This window comes from Scyliorhinus torazame, chromosome 4, assembly GCF_047496885.1.
Source record: "Scyliorhinus torazame isolate Kashiwa2021f chromosome 4, sScyTor2.1, whole genome shotgun sequence".
Lineage (NCBI taxonomy): Eukaryota > Metazoa > Chordata > Chondrichthyes > Carcharhiniformes > Scyliorhinidae > Scyliorhinus > Scyliorhinus torazame.
In genome coordinates, this window is record NC_092710.1 from 188,654,743 (window position 1) to 188,675,766 (window position 21,024).

Below are 21,024 nucleotides of genomic sequence, written 5' to 3' on the forward strand. Positions count from 1 at the left end.
ATAATCTTCTAAAATTTCTTAGATTCTCGAAAGGTCGAAAGCAGCTTGGAAAATAGCTATTGTAGCATCTTTATTAAAAGAGTTGGGAGACAAAAAGCAGGAAACTACAGGCCACTTAGCCTAACATCTCTCCTAGCGAAATTGCTAGAATCTATTAATATGGAAGTTACTGCAAGATACTTAGAAAACCATAATGTGATCAGGTGGAGTTAACATGGGTTTGTGAAAAACTAATTTATTAGAGCTTTAGAGGTTAGGTAGTTTGGCCATGCTAAATTACCCCTTAATTGGAAAAAAAATAATTGGACACTCTAAATTTATATATAAAAAAGAATCTTGGTTAAGCTCCTTTGGCTACACAACTTGTTCATGGTGCAGGACGAGGCCAGCAGCACAGGTTTAATTCCCGTACTGGCTGAGGTTATTCATGAAGGTCCCGCCTTCTCAACCTTGCCTCGCACCTGAGGTGTGGTGATCCACAGGTTAAGTCACCACCAGTCAGCTCTCCCCCTCAAGGAAAGTATCCTAAGGTCATCTGGGACTATGGTGACTTTACCTTTTACTTGACATCTTCATTTTGCTTACAGCCGGTTTTCCTTTCCAGGTTTATGTGGAGGAAGCTCTTCAGGCAAAACCACGGTGGCTAACAAGATAATTGAGGCTTTGGATGTTCCCTGGGTGGTCCTGCTATCTATGGATTCCTTCTATAAGGTAACACAGTTTTGCTTCCAGTAGTTGGTATTGAATATGCTTTTACAAATACTTAGGTTTTCAAATTATAATGCAGAATACTACAACATTCGTGTGAAATTCTTTGCTATTTTGGTGCTGTTAATGTCTTCAGAAAAATGACAGTATGACACAAATGTTGTTACCAATGAATTAATTTATTGCCATTAATGGATATAGCATTTTGCATCACCAGATAGACACTTTTGCATTTGCCTCTGTCTAAAATGTCTTGGTTCACTATCCAGCCACATTGTTGCGTTTATTTAAATCCTGCTGTGGTGGTGACTTTTCAAAGTGAACTGTGCCTGTCCGGGTCATTAATTCTGTCCAAATGTACTGAGCTGGTCATTTCCATGGGTTGCTTGCACTCCCAGCAGGGCCTAGAGCCTGTAATTAGGGAAGGAAAGCCAACTGCTGTTGCAGATTGGTTGAGCAAGTAATAAAAACAATGACTGCAATAATCAGGCCTTCTGACCACATTCTAAACCCTCCACCTGATGCTTGTAAAGGGTGAAAAAGGGACTTGCCTGCAGAATCTTTGTCTATAGTATTCTGATCCTGCACTTGGTAGGAGCTGGAGGGAAAGTTCTTGAAACTGCTTCTTTTTCCACCCCGCTACAGAAAGGAGAAGAAAATGAGGAATGCGTGATTCTGCTTCATGTTATATGCCTATGCCTATTGCAAATGCAGGTGCCCTGCATGCACTCATCCATGTGAATCCTTGTAATTTAGGTCCCCACCCTGTTATCAGAGGCCTGAAGTTGTGCTCATTTTCAGAGGTAGCCACACTTTTTGAATCTTGGAGTCACATAATCTTCAGACATTTGAGAGCTAAAAGATGAACAACCTTTTACAGACTGAAGAAGACAATTTGGGCATCCTTAGATATTAGATAGTATACTGCAACCATTTAAAAAGCTACAGTTCCACCATTTTACTGGATGTTGAATTCTTCAATTCAGACTATGGAATTACCAAGTATAACAGATATTACAAGGACAGTGTGTCTCTGAGAAGTCAGTTTGTAGGCAGAGAAAATGCATATGTTACAATTCAAGGTCTATTCTACAATGTGTAACAAGGTACCATTGTGATTGTGCCAGTAAGTCGGCTGATAGGAATAGGGAGATGATTTGATGGCTACACCCCAGATATCGGACCCCGATATCACTAATTGGAAGATGACATATGTGCTTTTGTAATGATTGGATAGTTTAATTAAGCATGCGGACCTTTAATGTAATTGGTTAATTATTTTCCTATACTACGCATGATGTAACGATAGTCATGATTGAACATAGATAACTAGTAGCAAATGATTGGTATATGCTAATTTCTTGTAATCGAATCATAAAATATATCTGTCTGTACCATTCTTGAATCTGAGCTTTTTTTGGTGTCCTATTTGGAATGCCAAGAGTCCTCGCTATAGCTTGTAAATAAAGACTAGTTATTAACTCCAAAAGTCTTTGTCTGGTCTCTCATGAGAGTGAGGGTGAGGTACACTACAGTCATATAGCTGAATACAGACCTCAATACAGACACTACTTTTACACACACTTGTGTGTGGAAATATGCTTAACAAATGCTTAAGTGCAAATATTATAAAACAAAAACCTATGTATGCAGCAATGTTTTCCAATCTATATATATTAATTTTAAGTTTACTCTTCACTTCAGTAGTGCATATACCACCTTTTCTAAATCTGAATTGTTACATTTGACCTGTATTCAATGTTTTGTTTAAATTAAATACCACTTTAAAAAATAATAAGAGAGAAATCCTTAAGTGGATACTTACGGTTATTGGGTCTCGACACTGCTATAGGTAAAGGCTTTGTGAGTTTCCATTTTGAATACAAGTCTTTGAAAATCTGGCTGATATGTTGTCAAGCTAGTACACAGGAGATCTGTCAGATGTTGAGGGCTGCATCATATTTTGATTTTACAAACTTCATCACAAAGCACAGGGATTCACAGCAGTATGTTGCACTAAAAATTGAAAAAAGTCACCGTTGTCATCTTGAGTTGGGGATAGTTTGCTTCTGGCACTTGCTTCCAGAACTTAATTGTAAATTGGAATTTAATGCGTCATCTTTAAACCCTGGTCCTCCTGTAATTCCAACAGTTCAACTCCTGCAGTAGATGTTTCTGGAACCAAGGGATTGGGAAGGGGTGTGGAGGTTAAGGTTCACCAAATTGTTAAGCTGCAGGAGGGGGCCATTCGGCCCATCGTGTGCACCGACTCTCCAAACATTGGTTTAGTGCCATTTTCCTGCTGTTTTCCCTGCATCCCAGCACACTGTTTCTGTTCAAGTAGGCATCGAATGCCCTCTTGAACACCTCAAATGAACTTGCTTTCTGGCAGTGCATTCCAGCCTCAAACCACTTGCTGTGTGAAAATGTTTTTTCTCACATCACATTTGCTTCTTTTCCACACCACTTTAAATCTGTGTCCTCTTGTTCTTGAACCTTTTAGTTTCTTCCTATCTACTCTATCCAACCCCGTCATGATTTTGAACATCACTATCAAATTTCCTCTTGGCCTTCTCTCCAGTGTAAAGAGATATAAAACTGTTTAAGGCATGAGTTCTTAATTTCTAACACCTAGGGTCGTCCGTTTTGTTTGACCTAAAACAAAGTATAAATAGCTGGTAATTATGAATCAAATATAATTTATTAAGCAAGATTTTACATATACTTAACGAGAAGCAGATCTTAGGAGTTCTTGGTGTTGCAGATGCCTTTATTTGTCTTTGAAGTGATGATGAACTGCCCAGGAAGAGTCATACACCCAGAAGCCATGGTATCACTGTGCAAAATTCCTTCTAATACAGATGTCCTGCCCAACAAATATAGTCAGTTAATCAATTAAATCAATACATGTTTTTTTTTTTTGATAAACAATTTTATTGAGGCATTTTCAGTACCCGGGACCTAACGTCCGCGAATCCCTGCCAGTACCCCCTGAGTTTTGGACATGCCCAAAACATGTGGTCATGGTTCGCTGGTCTTCCCGCACATCTGGCGCACCTGTCCTCCAGTCCAAAGAATTTACTCATCCGGGCCACTGTCATGTGGGCCCGGTGGACGACCTTGAATTGAATCAGGCTGAGCCTAGCGCATGTTGCAGTCGCGTTAGCCCTGCTCAACGCCTCTGCCCATAAGCCCTCTTCTATCTCACCTCCGAGCTCCTCTTCCCACTTAAGCTTCAGCTCCTCGGTCTGCGACACCTCTGCCCCCATAAGTTCTTTATATATATATCAAGAGACCCTCCCCTCCCCCATCTGTCCACTGGACACTACCCTGTCCTGGATCCCCCTAAGTGGCAGGCGTGGGAAGGATGGAATCTTGTCTGCGTAGAAAGTCCCGCACCTGCAAGTACCTGAAGTCATTCCCTCTCGCCAGCCCAAATTTCTCCTCTAGCGCCCTCATGCTCGGGAAGCTCCCTTCCAAGAACAGATCCCCTATCCTCTCAATCCCAGCCCTCCGCCATGTTCGAAACCCACCGTCCATATTCCCCGGAGCAAACCGATGATTGTCGCAAATTGGGGACCAAACTGATGCTCTCACTTCCCCCACATGCCTTCTCCATTGGCCTCAGATCCGCAAAGTCGCCACCATTATAGGGCTGGTGGAGTACCGTGCCGGCGGGAACGGCAGGGGTGCCGTAACCAGGGCAGCCAGTCTGGTGCCTCTGCACGAAGCAGCCACCATCTGCCCCCAAACCGACCCTGCACCCACCATCCACTTCCTTATAGCTATGATGGCCGCCCAGTAGTAATTACTAAAGTTTGGCAGCGCCAGCCCCCCTTCCCCTTGCCCCCCCCCTCCCCCGTACCAGCCCCTTCCAATCCCTAGAAGCTCTCCGAGAAATTGCCAGCGGCTGTATTGCTAGTGCAAACAGCAGTGGGGAGAGGGGGCACCCCTGCCTTGTCCCTCAGTATAGTCTAAAATAGTCAAACGTCGCCCTATTTGTCCTTGCACTAGCTTCCGGAGCCTGGTACAACAGTCTGACCCGTCGATAAAGCCCTCCCCGAACCCAAATCGTTCCAGCACCTCCCATAAATAGTCCCACTCAACCCGGTCGAAAGCCTTGTCTGCATCCATTGCCACAACTACCTCTACCTCCCTACTCTCCTGGGGCATCATGACCACATTCAGCAGCCTTCTTAGGTTGGCCACCAACTGTCTGCCCTTGACGAACCAGGTTTGATCTTCCATAATAACGACCGACACACAGTCCACAATCCTATCAGCCAAGAGCTTGGCAAGTATTTTAGCATCTACATTCAGCAGAGAGATCGGCCTTTGGACGCACAAGACTCCGGGTCTTTGTCCTGTTTCAATATCAGGGAGATGGTGGCCTGCAACATTGTCGGGGGGTAAAACCCCTCTGTCTCTTGCCTCATTAAAAACCCGAACCAGCACCGGCCCCACTATCTCAGAGAACTTTTTATAGAACTCCACCGGATACCCATCCGGCCCCGGGGCTTTACCCGATTGCATGGCCCTCAAGCTCCCCAATATTTCTTCGGGGCCCCCAGCCCGTCTACCAACCCCCTCCTCACTTTTGGGAAGGTCAGTCCATCCAGAAAGTGCCTCATCCCCTCCGGCCCCGCAGAGGGTTCCGAGGTGTAAAGCTTACTATAGAAGTCCCTGAACATCCCCGATAAGAAACAACCATAGGTTTGCCCCGGGGGGAATGGATGGGGGATATGGAATGTGGCAAAGAGCAGGAATAACGCAACTGAAAGATCTGTTTGTGGATGGGAAGTTCGCGAGTCTGGGAGCGCTGACCGAGAAATATGGGTTGCCCCAAGGGAATGCATTCAGGTATATGCAACTGAGGGCTTTTGCGAGGCAACAGGTGAGGGAGTTCCCGCAGCTCCCGACACAAGAGGTGCAGGACAGAGTGATCTCAAAGACATGGGTGGGGGATGGTAAGGTGTCAGATATATATAGGGAAATGAGGGACGAAGGGGAGACTATGGTAGATGAACTAAAAGGGAAATAGGAAGAAGAGCTGGGGGAGGAGATTGAGGAGGGGCTGTGGGCAGATGCCCTAAGCAGGGTAAACTCGTCGTCCTCGTGTGCCAGGCTAAGCCTGATTCAGTTTAAGGTATTACACAGGGCGCATATGACTGGAGCACGGCTCAGTAAATTTTTTGGGGTGGAGGATAGGTGTGCGAGGTGCTCGAGAAGCCCAGCGAATCATACCCATATGTTTTGGTCATGCCCGGCACTACAGGGGTTTTGGATGGGGGTGACAAAGGTGCTTTCAAAAGTAGTGGGGGTCCGGGTCGAACCAAGCTGGGAGTTGGCTATATTTGGGGTTGCACAAGAGCCGGGAGTGCAGGAGGCGAGAGAGGCCGATGTTTTGGCCTTTGCGTCCCTAGTAGCCCGGCGCAGGATATTGATAATGTGGAAAGAAGCCAAGCCCCCGGGGGTGGAGACCTGGATAAATGACATGGCAGGATTTATAAAGCTAGAGCGGATTAAGTTCGTTCTAAGGGGGTCGGCTCAAGGGTTCACCAGGCGGTGGCAACCGTTCGTCGAATACCTCGCAGAAAGATAGATGGAATGGAAAAAAGAAGGCAGCAGCAGCAGCCCAGGATCGGCGGGAGGGGGGGGGGGGGGGGAGGAGGAACCAGAAGGACTCTCAGGGTTGTTAATATATACTGTATAATATGTATAGGTCGTTGCGACAGATAATTATATATTGGACTGTTAAATTATATTTTTGGAGAGTGTTACTTGTGATAAGGCAGTTGCCAATTAGGGTTAGTTTTCATTTTTGTTATTTATTATTTATTCATTTTTTGTTTATAAAATAGGTCATTGTTATTTGTGTTGTTATAATATTGTGTAAAGGATGCACAATGTACTGTGTTGGTTGACCAAAAATTTTCAATAAAATATTTATTAAAAAAAAAAAAGAAGTCCCTGAACACCTTGTTGAGCCCTGCCGGATCTCCTACCAGGTCTCTCCCCTCCGCCGCCTCCCTCTTCTTCAGTTGCTGTGCCAGCATTCTACTGGCTTTCTCCCCGTGCTCATAAATCACACCCCTTGCCTTCCTAAGCTGCTCCACAGCCTTACCTGTGGACAACACCCCAAATTCAGTCTGTAGCCTTTGTCGCTCCCTTAAAAGCTCTACCCTCGGGGTCTCCGCATATCTCCTGTCTATCTGTAAAATATCCTCCAGTCGGTCCGTTTCTGCTCTGTCCGTCCTGTCCCTATGTGCTCGGATCGAGATCAGCTCCCCTCTCACCACTGCCTTCAGCGCCTCCCAGAGCACCGCAGCTGAGACTTCCCCTGTGTCATTGACCTGCAGATAGCTTTACATACATTTCCTCCCCCTCTCACACACCGCCTCGTCCGCCAACAGACCGACCTCTAGCCACCATTGAGGGCTCTAAAAACATTCCTTACAGACCTGGAGATCAACCCAGTGTGGAGCATGGTCCGAAATAGCGATCGCCGAATATTCTACGTCTATCACCCCCGCCAGCAAATCCCTGCTCATGATGAAAAAATCAATTCGGGAATACACCTTATGAACATGTGAATAGAACAAAACCTCCTTCCCCGTCGGCTGACTAGCCCTCCATGGATCAGCCCCCCCCATTTGCTCCATGAACCCCCTCAGCTCTTTTGCCATTACCTGCACCGTACCCGTTTTTGAACACGACCGGTCTAGGCTGGGATCAAGGACTGTGTTAAAATCACCTCCCATAATCAGCCTGTGCGAGCCAAGGTCAGGTATCTTCCCCAGCAGTCTCTTAATAAAATCCACATCGTCCCAATTTGGGGCAGTACATTGTACAAAACTACCCTCATCCCCTCGAGCTTGCCGCTCACCATGACAAATCTGCCTCCCACATCCGAGATTGTGCTACCCACCTCGAATTGCACCCGTTTGTTAACCAAAATTGCGACCTCCCTGGTTTTAGTGTCCAGCCCCGAGTGGTAGACCTGGCTAATCCAGCCCTTCCATAATCTGACCTGGTCAGCTACTTTCAGATGAGTCTCCTGAAGCATTATTACATCCGCCTTCAGCGGCCTCAGATGTGCGAACACACTTGTGCCCTCTTTACCGGCCCGTTTAACCCTCAAACATTCCAGGTGATCAGCCTGGTTGAGGGGCACCATGCCCCCCCCCCCCCCCTCGCCGATCAGCCATCTCCTTTCTTGGGGCCGCTCCTAGCCCCTGGCCTGCCTCCTGGCAGCCCCCACCTCCGAACTTCTCCATATTACCAAACCCAAGTCCCTCCCTCGTCAGCAGATCAACTACCCCCCTTCCCCCTCTAGCAACAACACCCTGTAACCTAACCGCTGCCATAAACTAGCTATATACACACCCCCCACCTGGCTTCTGTAGACCAGCTCGTCCAGCTAGCCTGGTGACTCTCGACTCTGGCGCCAACAAGTCTCCCACCTATTGTTCATTCTGACCCATCCCCTCCACCCATCAACACCACTTCCCCAAACCAGCCATCCTCGAGCAATTGCTCTGGGAAAAAAAAAACAAGGAACAAAGAAAACCCTGACGCTAGTGCAAATCAAATAATACAAAATAAGTAATCGGCACTTCCAACCACCCCGATCAGAACACAAAAAGCCCCCAGCACCAGATACCTTAACTTCCCTCTTTTCCAGCGAAAACTCGAATACAGAAGAGAAAAAAAAAACACGACATAAGAAAAACGTGTAAACATCGCTTAGTAACTTTTTAACTCGAGTCCAAAAGGTCGTCCGTTCGGCACCAGCCCTTCTCTCTTGGCGAAGTCCATCGCGTCCTCGGGCTCCTCAAAGTAATGGTGCCGTCCCTCGTGTGTGACCCAATGGCGCCCGGGTATAGCAGCCCAAACTTTACCTTCTCTTTGACTCTCTTTGACTTGCCTGTAGCCTGCCCGCCTCCTGGCCACCTCCATGCTCGGGTCCTGATAGATGCGCAAGCCACTATTGTTCCAATGGTAGCTCCGCGTGCGCTTGGCCCACTGTAGCACCAGCTCCTTGTCCAGGAACCTGTGAAACCTGACCACCATCGCTCAGGGGGCCCCCCCCGCTCACGGCTGCCAATACAAAGTCAATACATGTTTTTTTTTAGAAGATATATAGTCCACCTCCAACGGGCGAGGGAAGACATTCCCCAGCAGCTTCTGGAACATGTCTGCCACATACGCAGCGGTATCCTCTCCTTCAGCCCCCTCCCGGAGACCAACGATTCTCAAATTCTGCCGACGGGACCTATTTTCCAGGTCCTCCACCTTTTCCAGAAGTCTTTTTTGTTGGTCTTTCAGCCTCTCCATCTCCACCTCCACCACCGTTTGGTGATCCTCCTGCTTTTCCAGCTTCTGGATTGTCCGATCCTGGGCATCCAGCCTGTGCTCCAGGCGCTCGATTGATTTCTGGATCGGGTCTAAACTGTCCCGTTTCAGTGCGGTGAAGCCTTCTTGGATGACTTCAGCAGATGCTCCGTTGTTGGCTGGACTGTCTGCACCGGGGTCCGGACATCGGCCATATTGTCCTCAGCAGCAGCTTCTACACTGCCCTTGTTTGCCCACTTCTTCCAGCTGTTTGCGATTCTTTCTGCTTCTTAATTCCATACACCTATACCTGGAGTCAGTGCCTGAGTGCCTATGCCTTCAGATCCAGCGCTCAAAAGTACAAAAAGTCAGGGGCAAAGGTCCAAAAGTCAGAACGAGGGCCACCAAATGTATGACTTACTCCCTCATTGCCACCACCGGAAGTCAATACATGTTTTTTTTTAGAAGATATATAGTGTTGTCTTCAGTTCAGACTACTTTAGCTATTCCTTCAAACTAAAACAATGGTATTGTGGACAACTAAAACAACATATAGCTGCTTCAACTCGAGACTCAAAGGAACTTAGCAGAAATTCAAACTGAACCACTTAATTTAAACTGTGGTTACAGAATAAAATCCAAATATATTACAGACACTAAAAATAAGTAGTTAATAAAACCTTACACCACGGAGAAGAGTCTGAACCCCTCCAATCTATTTTCATAACTCTCTCCAATACGTTTACATCCTTACTATAGTATGGTGCCAAGAACTGTACAGTATTCCAGCTGAGGTCTAACTAGTGTCTTATACAAGGTAAAAACATTTTGGCTAGTTCAAATTTGTCACCATCTTAATTTGTAAACCTTCTATTAGATCACATCAGTGGATCTTCTGTATTAAGCCTATTTCCTGACTATTCTTTAATTTAGATTCTTAAAATCAGCTAGAATTTTGTTCCTAATATTTCAGATTGGAGCCCGGTCAGTGTCTCAAGAGCAGCGCCATTACTCTTGGGGTTATTTTCTGTCTTTTTGCTAACATGACCAGGAACCTGCTTCGCTTTTTCCACTGCAGCTGTTCACTGGGGCAGTTGTTTCCATGACATTTTTCTGCAACTCCTTTACCTGATGCATATAACTTAGTTTGAATCCTTTGCTTTCGTATTAATTTGGTACATTTCCAATTGTCAATTTCTGGTGCAGTTTCTGATCTATTCACATCTGGTTTTGTTGTTGCTTATTACTTCCTTTGCCTATTCTTGTATCATCTGTGCCTACTCTTGTATCATCTCTGGTTTTGACCCCTTTTAATTGTATAAATTGTAATTAACAAAGATCCCGGTAGCTTTGGGTGCTCAACAGATTACTTCCCATTTTGAAAAGTTGGCACTTATGGCTCTGCTGTGTTTCCTGTTTATATCATTTTTGCATTTGACACTCCAACCATTCTTTTCCTCATCCATGACTCTGCACCTTAGCCATTATTTCAACATAATACATAAAGATTTTTAAGATTCTATGTTTTCACAGTAAGTCCTCACAATCACCCCACTTAGCCTTATTTCATTTAAACGTTGTTTATTCTGATTTTCCGACTTGTGTCGTCATTTTAATTTTTACATTGTCTGCACTCTGGCCCCACCACCCCCGTGCTGCACTATGAGTCAGCCGCCTCATGTTCTGATGCTGGGGCTGCTTTTGCCAGTAACTGGGGCTGTGGGGAGAGAGAGCGAGGCTGTAGATCCAGAAGTGCAGGGCAGGGAGCCTGCACAGGCTCGATTGGGATGTTTTAACATTATCTAATTTAATCAAAGTATTTTCTGATATATTCAGTAATTTATTTAGCAAGTTATTCTAGCTAGGAATGCACAGTGCTGCACATATATGATACAGGATTTTAACTTGTACATTGGCCATTTCTTGTCCGGAAAAGCCAAAGGAACCTAACGCCAACTTTAACATTTGGTTTTTATGGGACGTAAGCTATTGCACTTAAATTTGCGATTTTCAGGAACTCAGCACAATTTTTAACTTGTATTCACGACCTCTTCTGATTCATACCACATAAGTATGGCAGTGGCTCAGTATTTTCTTTTTGTCACCAGGTCTTAAACAAGGAAGAACAAGAGCTAGCTGCCAAAAATGAATATAACTTTGACCATCCTGATGCCTTTGATTTTGACATAATTATACATACATTGAGGAAGCTGAAGAAAGGAAAAAGCGTGAAAGTTCCAGTTTATGACTTCACTACACATAGTCGAAGGAAGGATTGGGTATGTAAAAGAGTTTTAATTCCTTATTTTACAAAAAAAACATCAATTTTGAATTATAGCACGCATAGCTATTAATACAGCATGTTAGCTAATAAAACATCATTATTGTGAGGAAACAAGTGCCTTTAGAACCAAATTTCTTCTTTGAAAAGCCATTGTATGCAGTTGCCCAGAATACTCTGGATAAATGTGCATAGTACCGAGCTATAAAGATCTCTAATGGTTGGATAATGCCAGTAAGGCGATTATAATATGAAAAGGAAAACCGATTCGTATTCCTAATTTACATTTGGTAACTCCCGATAAAGAGTGGATGTGAGCGTCAGCATAGGCTTAGCAGAAGTGCCCCCAGGGTTAGGTGACAAGTTGCTTTTTTTATAGACCCTTTAGCGTTAAAATTAAATTCCACAGTATTTTTTAGAGCCGGAAATAAAACTGGTAGAATACATTAAGTAATGTACCCTGCTGAAGTGGGAAGAGATTAGGTGGAAGTTTGTCCAGAAAGATGAGTTACAAGAATTTTCCAAAGAGAGTTTAGGGAGGGAAATCCAGAAAGTAGGGCTGAGATAGATGAAGGCTGCCAGTTTCTGAGCTCTGAAGGGTACAAAGAGTTCCACGGTAGCACAAGTGGATAGCACTGTGGCTTCACAGCGCCAGGGTCCCAGGTTCGATTCCCCGCTGGGTCACTGTCTGTGCGGAGTCTGCACGTTCTCCCCGTGTCTGCGTGGGTTTCCTCCGGGTGCTCCGGTTTCCTCCCACAGTCCAAAGACGTGCAGGTTAGGTGGATTGGCCATGCTAAAAATTGCCCGTAGTGTCCATAAGGGTTGGGAGGGGTTATTGGGTTGCGGGGATAGGGTGGAAGTGAGGGATTAATGTGGGTCGGTGCAGACTCGATGGGCCGAATGGCCTCCTTCTGCACTGTATGTTCTATGTAATCTATGTAAAAAAAAGTGAAATGGAAGGCAAGAAGAAATTGTAAATGAATATTAAATTCAGTGAACTGGAAAACACAGATCTAATGTCGATATATGGACCTCGAAGTTGCCTAAGATGTAGTAGATGAATTTATGGAGAGCAGTTGTTGGGAAGTTGACGAGGAATGTGTTGAAGAAATTGAGCCCATAGATGATAAGATCACAGATAAGGTTCAGCAGTTATGAATTGAAGGGGAGGGTAGATGTTAGTGATGGATCAAAGCTGAAATTAGGGGGTTCTGGTGGTAAACTGGAGGGTTTGAGATTTTGGTCTTGAGTTAAACAGGGTAAGTAGGTTTCCACAGTCTGGTACAACCTAAAAATTGTAGCTGGGGAATTAATGACAAGGGAACAAAGGTTTCAGTCTTGATGCCTTGTTGGACTCATGATCAAGGGATGCATAAGAGAGATGAAGTTGGTATCATTATCATACATCAGTATGTGTAGGTTCTTCCCGGAGGTGGAGGATAGATGTGACAGTGACAGGTGCCAAGGAGGCCTGGCCAACCACGCCCACATGTTCTGGTCTTGCCCCAGACATGCGGGGTACTGGACAACCTTCTACGAGGCAATGTCCAAAGTGGTGGGGATGAGGGTGGAGCCATGCCCGAAAGTGGCGGTCTTCAGGGTATCAGACCAGCCAGATCTATTCCTGGGGAGGAGGGCGGATACTCTTGCCTTTGCCTCCCTGATCGCCGTAGAATCCTGTTCGGCTGGCGGTCAGCAGCACCACCCAAAGCTGCAGACTGGCTGTCCAACCTCTCGGAATCTTTCCAAATAGAGAAATTCAAATTCGCCATCCGAGGGTCGGACGACGGCTTCCACCGAACGTGGGAGCCATTCACGCAATTGTTCTGGGACCTGTTTGTGGCCAACGAACAAGCAGAAGAATAGCCAGGTAGCCAAGAATCAGGGGAAAGTAGCCGAGGCGGGGGAGGGAGGGATAGACTGGGGGTGGGTGGGGAGGGGGGTGGATAGACCGGAGAAGTGGGGAGGGGGATAGCAGCTAAACCTAAGAGAAAAGAAAGGCGAACCACAGGAGAAGTGGTTGGGGGGGGGGGGGGGGAAAGAGAGAGAGGAGACCGGGAACAATAGAGGGTAACCAGTGAGGTGGTGGGGAGGCAAGGGAATTACAGCCGGAAGGAGGGCACGGGAAACAATAACAAACTTGGCATCTACAGGAGCATAGAACAAGAAAATTCCGGGTGAAAAGACAGGACGAACGGCTGAAGCGGAGGTGATCTCTAGACGACAACTGCAGCGAAAACCGTCTGGGAGAAGCAAGCGACAACACCCAACACCAGAACCATTCGCGTATTGCCCTCTGTAATTGTTCTGTATTTGTTTCCCCGGCGCCCAAATGTATATGTATTCCCCCCCCAAACAGATGCCTACTTATGTGCTAAAAACAATACTGCCAATTGTACAGAGCTGCTATTGTTGAGCTAGCACATAATACCCAACCAGTTATTTTATTCTAACTTTTTTTGTTGTTTGTTTTGTTTTTTTGTGCGTGGTACCTTCTCTTCTATGTGTGTATATATATATATATATATATGTATTCTATTTTGTGTACATAACAGTAAACATACTTTATTCAAAAACCCAATAAAAAACATTTATATAAAAAAAAATTATCATACATCAGAGTAACTTGCAAGCATATATCATAGAATCATAGAATCATAGATATATTGTTTAAACTCAGTCATTTGCGAAGGATAACTTTGAATTGCTCCAATCGAGGGGTGAATTTCAATCTTGTCCTGACTTGGCATTTACATAACCAAAAAATGTATGAAAGTGCCCAGGTAGAGAATAAAGCATATTTTAAATGGTTTAATTTTTTCCATTTTCTTCTAATTCAAGATGAATGAACATTAGTACATTAATTTTATTAGTCGAAATTTATCTTGGACCAAGATCCTTTGATTTGTTTGTTATAGGCAAACACAACATCAGTTATAATGTACAAGTAAAATATTACATACTATGAATAGTCAAAGCAGCACTAACATTTCTGATTTGGATGTTGAGGGGTATACTGAGAATTTTGCCTGAGCAGGTATATCTCATCATGAGTTGGGCTCTATCGAGAGAAGGAGATTGAAGAAATACAATAATATTTACAATAAATGGAAAAATGGTATATAATCTGTTACACATCAGTGATGCACAATAGCTTAACCACTAAACAGGAAACTACCCTGCAAGCATGGGCAGCATGGTAGCATTGTGGTTTGCACTATGGCTTCACAGTTCCAGGGACCCAGGTTCGATTCCCGGCTTGCGTCACTGTCTGTGTGGAGTCTGCATATTCTCCCTGTGTCTGCGTGGGTTTCCTCCGGGTGCGCTGGTTTCCTTCCTCCAGGCAGAACTGATTTTAACCCTTCTCTTCACATGTATTTAAAGATTTTTTTCCTCGTATTATCCTTTGCACTAGTTCTCAACTGCCATCCATATTCACAATTTATGGTTGTGCAATATACTCTGCACTGTCCAATGGAAACTGAACAAAGTGTAATGAACAAAGAACATCATGGGGCTGGTTTAGCACACTGGGCTAAATCGCTGGCTTTTCAAGCAGGCCAGCAGCACGGTTCAATTCCTGTTCCAGCCTCCCCGAACAGGCGCCGGAATGTGGCGACTAGGGGCTTTTCACAGTAACTTCATTGAAGCCTACTTGTGACAAGCGATTTTCATTCATTTCATTTTCATACAGTGCAGAAGGAGGCCATTCGGCCCATCGAGTCTGCACCGACCCACTTAAGCCCTCACTTCCACCCTATCCCCATAACCCAATAACCCCATCTAACCTTTTTGGTCACTAAGGGCAATTTATCATGGCCAGTCCACCTAACTTGCACATCTTTGGACTGTGGGAGGAAACCAGAGCACCCAGCGGAAACCCACGCAGACATGGGGAGAACGTGCAGACTCTGCACAGACAGTGACCCAGCGGGGAATCGAATCTGGGACCCTGGCGCTGTGAAGCCACCGTGCTCAATATTGTCTGTGCCTTCCCCCTCTTCCTCAAGTATGAACACGTGCTTTCCTATCCCTAATGCAATCACGTACTCCATGATAGATCAATGATGTTGGAGAATTCACTAAATGGTGTCTGTTTCAATTTGAAAAATATTTGGGAGTGAGTGGCTGTTTATGTTTCAAATGATTACCCACAGGCAGCTGCTTCTTGATTGACTTTTAGACAACTCTACAGGCAGGCATGCATGTCATTTCACACCTGGTAGCAGCAAGACAATATATCTGTAGATTTGTAATTAACAGCAGACATGTGATTGTATGCGCAAACATCTACCAGTATTTTCAGCTTCTGGTTATTCCTCTTTGCATATAAATTTGTTTTTTTTTCCTCTATGAAAAGATATGCATTTGAATTTGATGTTATACAGCCAAAGCACGAATCCTGTGGGTGTAGGACTGGGACTTATGACAGAGAAGTGTTACTGCCTTCAATTTTGCCACTAATGAGGGTTGTAACAGGTGCTTGTGAGGGCGGTAGTTGGCCCTCTGATGATATAACAAATTCCCTTGCTGTGATTCTTTTTTTTGACATAACTATGACATTATCAAATTCACTCAAATCGAGCTTTTGGTATGATATAAATTCAAATTTTCATTTGCAGTGACTTGCTTATTCAGATGATGTTTTCATTGCACAAGTATTCTTGAGATTTATACAAATGTCTTGGCAATTGCATTCTGAACTTCTGCTGATCAAAGGGCATCACCATCTATGCCAATGTAACTTTGCCGTATTCAAGTATCCGTGATGTGGGAGGAGACCTCGGAGGGCTCATACAATGAGGCAATCTGGGTAGAGCTCAGGAACAGGAAGGGGCAGTCACAAATGTTGGGGGTTTATTACAGGCCCCTCAACTGTCAGCGAGAGATAGAGAAGCAGATGGGTCGAGAGATTTTAGGTAGGTGCAAAAGTAACAGGGATGTTGTGGTTGGGGAATTTTAACTTCCCCTACATTGACTGGGACTCACAGTGCTAGGGGCTTGGATGGGGCAGAGTTTGTAAGGTGTATCCAGGAAGACTTCTTGATGCAATATGTAGATAGTCCAACTAGGAAAGGGGAGTACTGGACCTGGTATTGTGGAAGGAGCCTGGACAGGTGGTTGAGGTTTCAGTAGGGGAACATTTTGGGGGTAATGACCACAATTGCATAAGTTTTAGGGTACTTGTGGATAGGGATGAGGGTAAACTGGGGAAAGGCAAATTACGATAACATTAGACAGGAATTGAAGAATTTGGATTGGGTGCGGTTGTTGGAGGGTAAACTAACATCGGACATGTGGGAGTCTTTCAAACAACAGTCAATTAGGATTCAGGAAAGTCACGCTCCTGAGAGAACAAAGGATAAGTGTGGGAAGTTTAGGGAGCCTTTGGTAACGAGGGATATTTTGAACCTCGTCAAATAGAAAAAGAGTCTTTTGTACTGTCTAGAAGGGTGGATACAGTCTAAATGAGGCATTTTCAAAGTTGGGGTCGCGACCCTAGGATGCTTCGCGGGCAGGTGTTGGAAAGGTCGCGGAGCCGTCTGTCGCGGTGCTCGATTGCGCACATTCGCGCACAACAGCTGCAGCAGCCAGCTTTTAACAATGCCGGCCGTGAGTGGCCTTCAGAAAGATCGGGGCCATATTAATAAAAAATGCGGCCACACTGCGCATGCGTGCCCGCTCATCGGTGCGCATGCACAGAGTTTTATGCATGCGCACCAATGAGCAGGCACACATGCGTAGTGTGGCTGCATTTTTTAAATATGGTTGCAGCCTTTTTGAAGGCCGCTCGCAGCCGGCATTGTTAAAAGCCGGCTGCTGCGGCTGTTGCCCGCGAATTTGCGCAATCGGAGACGCAGAAGATTTTTTAAAAACTTCTATGTTATCTTCCTGCCTCAAGGGAGGCAGAGAGCAGGCCCCCGGGCACGATTGCGATTCCTCCATTTTTGCCAGCAGCAAACAAGATAAGAGAAAATGGTAGGTCGTGAAGGTTGGCTGGCGTGGGTCCCGAAAGTTGGCCAGTTGGTAAAAATGGGTCCCAGGAACAAAACATTTCAAAAACACTGGTCTAAACCTTTGCGGAGTACAAGAAAGTGGGAAGGTACTTAAATGGGAAATTAGATGGGGTCATGAAAAGTCCTTGGCAAGTAGGATTAAGGTGAATCCCAAAGTTTTTTTTTCATATGGGTGGCCAGGGAAAGGATTGGACCACTGTGTTGAGCAAGAGGAAATGGGCGAGCTACTAAATGAGTACTGTGCATCAGTGTTCACCAAAGAAAAGGACTTTGTGGAAGATGATTCTTGGCTATGATGTGTGGATGGTATAGAAAGTCAGAGAGATCTGGGCGTACAGGTCCACAGATCTTTGAAAGTGGCAACACAAAGGGACATTGTAGTCAAGAAAGCATATGGAATGCTTGATTCATTGGATGGATTATCGAGTATAAAAACTGGCAAGTCATGCTACAGTTGTCTCGAACATAGGTATGGCCACACTTGGAATATTGCTCACAATTCAGGTCGCCACACTACCAGAAGGATGTGGAGGCTTTGGAGAGGGTGCAGAGGAGGTTTACCAGGATGTTGCCTGGTCTGGAGGGTGTTAGCTATGCGGAGAGGCACGGACTGTTTTCATTCGAACGACGGAGGTTGAGGGGTGACCTGATAGAGGTCTACAAGATTGAGAGGCATGGATAGAGTGGATGGGCAGGCACTCTTCCCCAGGGTGGAGAGGTCAGTCACTAGGGGCATAAGTTTAGAGGAGATGTACGAGGCAGGTTTATAATACGGAGGGTAAGATTGTGGTAGCAGATACATTAACGGCATTCAAAAGGCATCTCGACTTAAAAAATGGATAGGATGGGTATAAGAGGGATACGGCACTAGGAAGTGCTGGGGGTTTTGGCCAAGGGTGGTATAACCGGTACATGCTTGGAGGGATGAAGGGCCTGTTCCTGTGCTGTATTCTTTGTTCTTACCCTTGTGGTTTTGCTGAGAATTAGTTGTACCTATTTTGTCAAAATATGCTTGGAGATATGGGTTGTTGACAATAAAATAAAAATTCTCAAGTCCTTTCAATTTGATTTTTTTGGGGGGAAATTATTACTTTTGAACCTTGACTTAAACCTCAGGTTCTATTGTTACAACTCAAATAGAAAGACCGTGAAGACTAGAACTGGAACCAGACGAGGTGCAACTGATGTGGCGGACAAAAAAATGCACAAGATAGTTTGTCCAACTGAATCTTTATTAATGTTTAAAAAACTAGACAACACAACTTTTTATATAATTTGTTAAAGTACTGATTACTTGTTAGAATGAACCACAAGACTCCTGGCTTAGACTCGAATACTACCTGTTACAAGGTGAGATGGGTCGTCTTCTTCTCCGAGTCTGGGACTCTGGGTTTATTTACACAATGGTTTTTCCTGCAGGTCTCGCTGCGGAGGCTTCTAGCCTCCCCTTTTTATCTAGTTTTGTTTTCCAGCATTAGGAAAATTCATAGCCATGTACACCCATGACCTGGGATCATCAGTTTGACCATTCCTAGCTAAACAGGATACATCTTCTGTCCTTGTCCTCCTTCTTATCTGTCTTCAACTACCAGTCCATGCGTCCTTGTCCTTCTTATCTGTCTTCAACAACCAGTCCACGCGACTGCAACAATTTCACGTTGAATCAGTACTCCCCCATGTTTAACACCACCTGGAGGAAGCACTGAGGGTGGCAAGAACGCAGAATATGCTCTGAGTGGGGGGACTTCAATGTCCATAGCCAAGAGTGGCTTGGTAGTACCACTGCTGACCGAGCTGGCTGGGTCCTAAAGGACATAGCTGCTAGACTGGGACTGCAGCAGGTGATGAGGGAACTAACCGGATGGAAAATCATACTTGACCTCTTCCTCACCAGTCTACCTGCTGCAGATGCATCTGTCCATTACAGTATAGGTAGAAGTGATCACCGCACAGTCTTTGTGGAGACCAAGTCCATTCTTCACATTGAGGATACTCTCCATCGTGTGTGGAACTACCACCGTGCTAAATGGGAAGACTTCAAACAGATCTAGCAACTCCAGAATGGGCATCCATTGTTGTGGGCAAACAGCAGCAGCAGGATTGTATTCAACCACAATCTGCAACCGGCATATCCCCCAGTCTACTATCACCACCAAGCCAGGGGATCAACCCCGGTTCAATGAATAGTGCAGGAGAGCATGCCAGGAAAGGCTTGGGTTGTTTTCGCTGGAGTGGGGAAGACTGAACAAGGTGTACAAGATTATGAGGGGCATGGACAGGGTGGCTAGGGAGCAGCTGTTCCCCTGAATGGAATGGTCAGTTACAAGAGGACACAAGTTCAAGGTCCGGGGCATGAAGTTTAGGGGGCAATTTGAGGAAAAGTCTTTTTACCCAGAGGGTAGTGACGGTCTGGATTGCAATGCCTGGGAAGGTGGTGAGGTGGGTTGCCTCACATCATTTAAAAAGTTCCTGGATGGGCACTTGGCACATTAGAACATTCAAGGCTATGGGCCAAGTGCTGGCAAATGGGACTAGGTAGGCAGGTCAGGTGTTTTTCATGTGTTGGAGCAGATTTGATGGGGGTGAAGACCCTCTTCTGCACTGTATTACACTGTGATTCTGTTATTCTGTGATATATTAAGAAATCCTTATGTAGATTGTACTTCTTTTGTGTGAGTAAAAGGGAAATTAACAGGATATTTATAAAATAGTCTGAAATTTACAAATATAATTCTCTATCCACATTTGGTAATTACATTATCATTTTAAGATTACAAATGGCCTGGCTGACCAGAAAGGTTTTAATGATTGACCCCATATGAACAATTTTTTCAAGCAGTGTTATATCTATTTGCTGTCCAATGTTAGCATTAATATCAGGTCTGTAGTTTATAGTACTTTGTGAATGGTTTTTTTAATAAAGAAATTGGTACTTTAATATAATAGAAAATAATTAGTATCATGCTTGAAACTTGTTGCCAATTCGCACCAGAGACGCCAATAATATTGCTCTTTTTAATGAGTGGAATACTCTCCCACCAGCGTCACCAATAATGTTGCCAAGTCTGGGGTATCTACTTTAGTCAGATATTAATCTGACCGTTATTAATGAGGATATTGCCTTCAGAGTCGCCAGTTATCAAATGATACCACCACAAGGTTTAGCCGGATATCGATCAAAGTCCCAACAACCAGTTAGTTAGTTCAAGTTCAAGGATAGTTTATTTACACACCAGAATTACTTCGACATGCAACATAAAACACTACAAGCTAAATTACACCTAACACTACAACAACCTGTACTTAACTTCAGGCACCCGGCTTTATGCAGAGGAACAAGCCTGTTCGGATCTGGCGTGGCTGGGTCTGAAGAAGTGACTTAGTTTCTGCTGGGCTCATCCGTCTGGTAGCGATCGTTGGTCTTGAACTTGCTTCTGGTCGTGGTGCTGCAATTGGTTTTGGGCACATGCAGGGGCCAAGAGAGTGCCGGTGCGCCGGGGCCAAAAGAGATCGAATACATGGCAGTGTCTCTCTTTATCCTTTGGGGGTTTCGCGCTCTTTTGGGCGGTCCTTAACTTTGGACCCAATAATTCGGCAGGCTTCAATTACTGCCTTCGATTCGAGCCAATAAAGAGGCGAGTGCCTTGATAACTGAGCGTGTCCTGAGCGGTCATTGACAGTGGC

The 21,024-nt window shown here is 45.0% G+C and overlaps 1 protein-coding gene across 4 annotated transcripts in view; it reads left to right on the forward strand.

Moving 5' to 3' along the window:
* Nucleotides 1–21,024, forward strand: part of LOC140410645 (uridine-cytidine kinase-like 1) — a 170,239-nt gene that overhangs the window by 25,058 nt on the left and 124,157 nt on the right. For all 4 annotated transcript variants that reach the window (XM_072499009.1, XM_072499008.1, XM_072499011.1 and 1 more), the window contains exons 3-4: nt 605–711; nt 11,151–11,321. In XM_072499009.1, the coding sequence (XP_072355110.1) occupies nt 605–711; nt 11,151–11,321 (278 nt within the window). The remainder of the gene's footprint in view (nt 1–604; nt 712–11,150; nt 11,322–21,024) is intronic.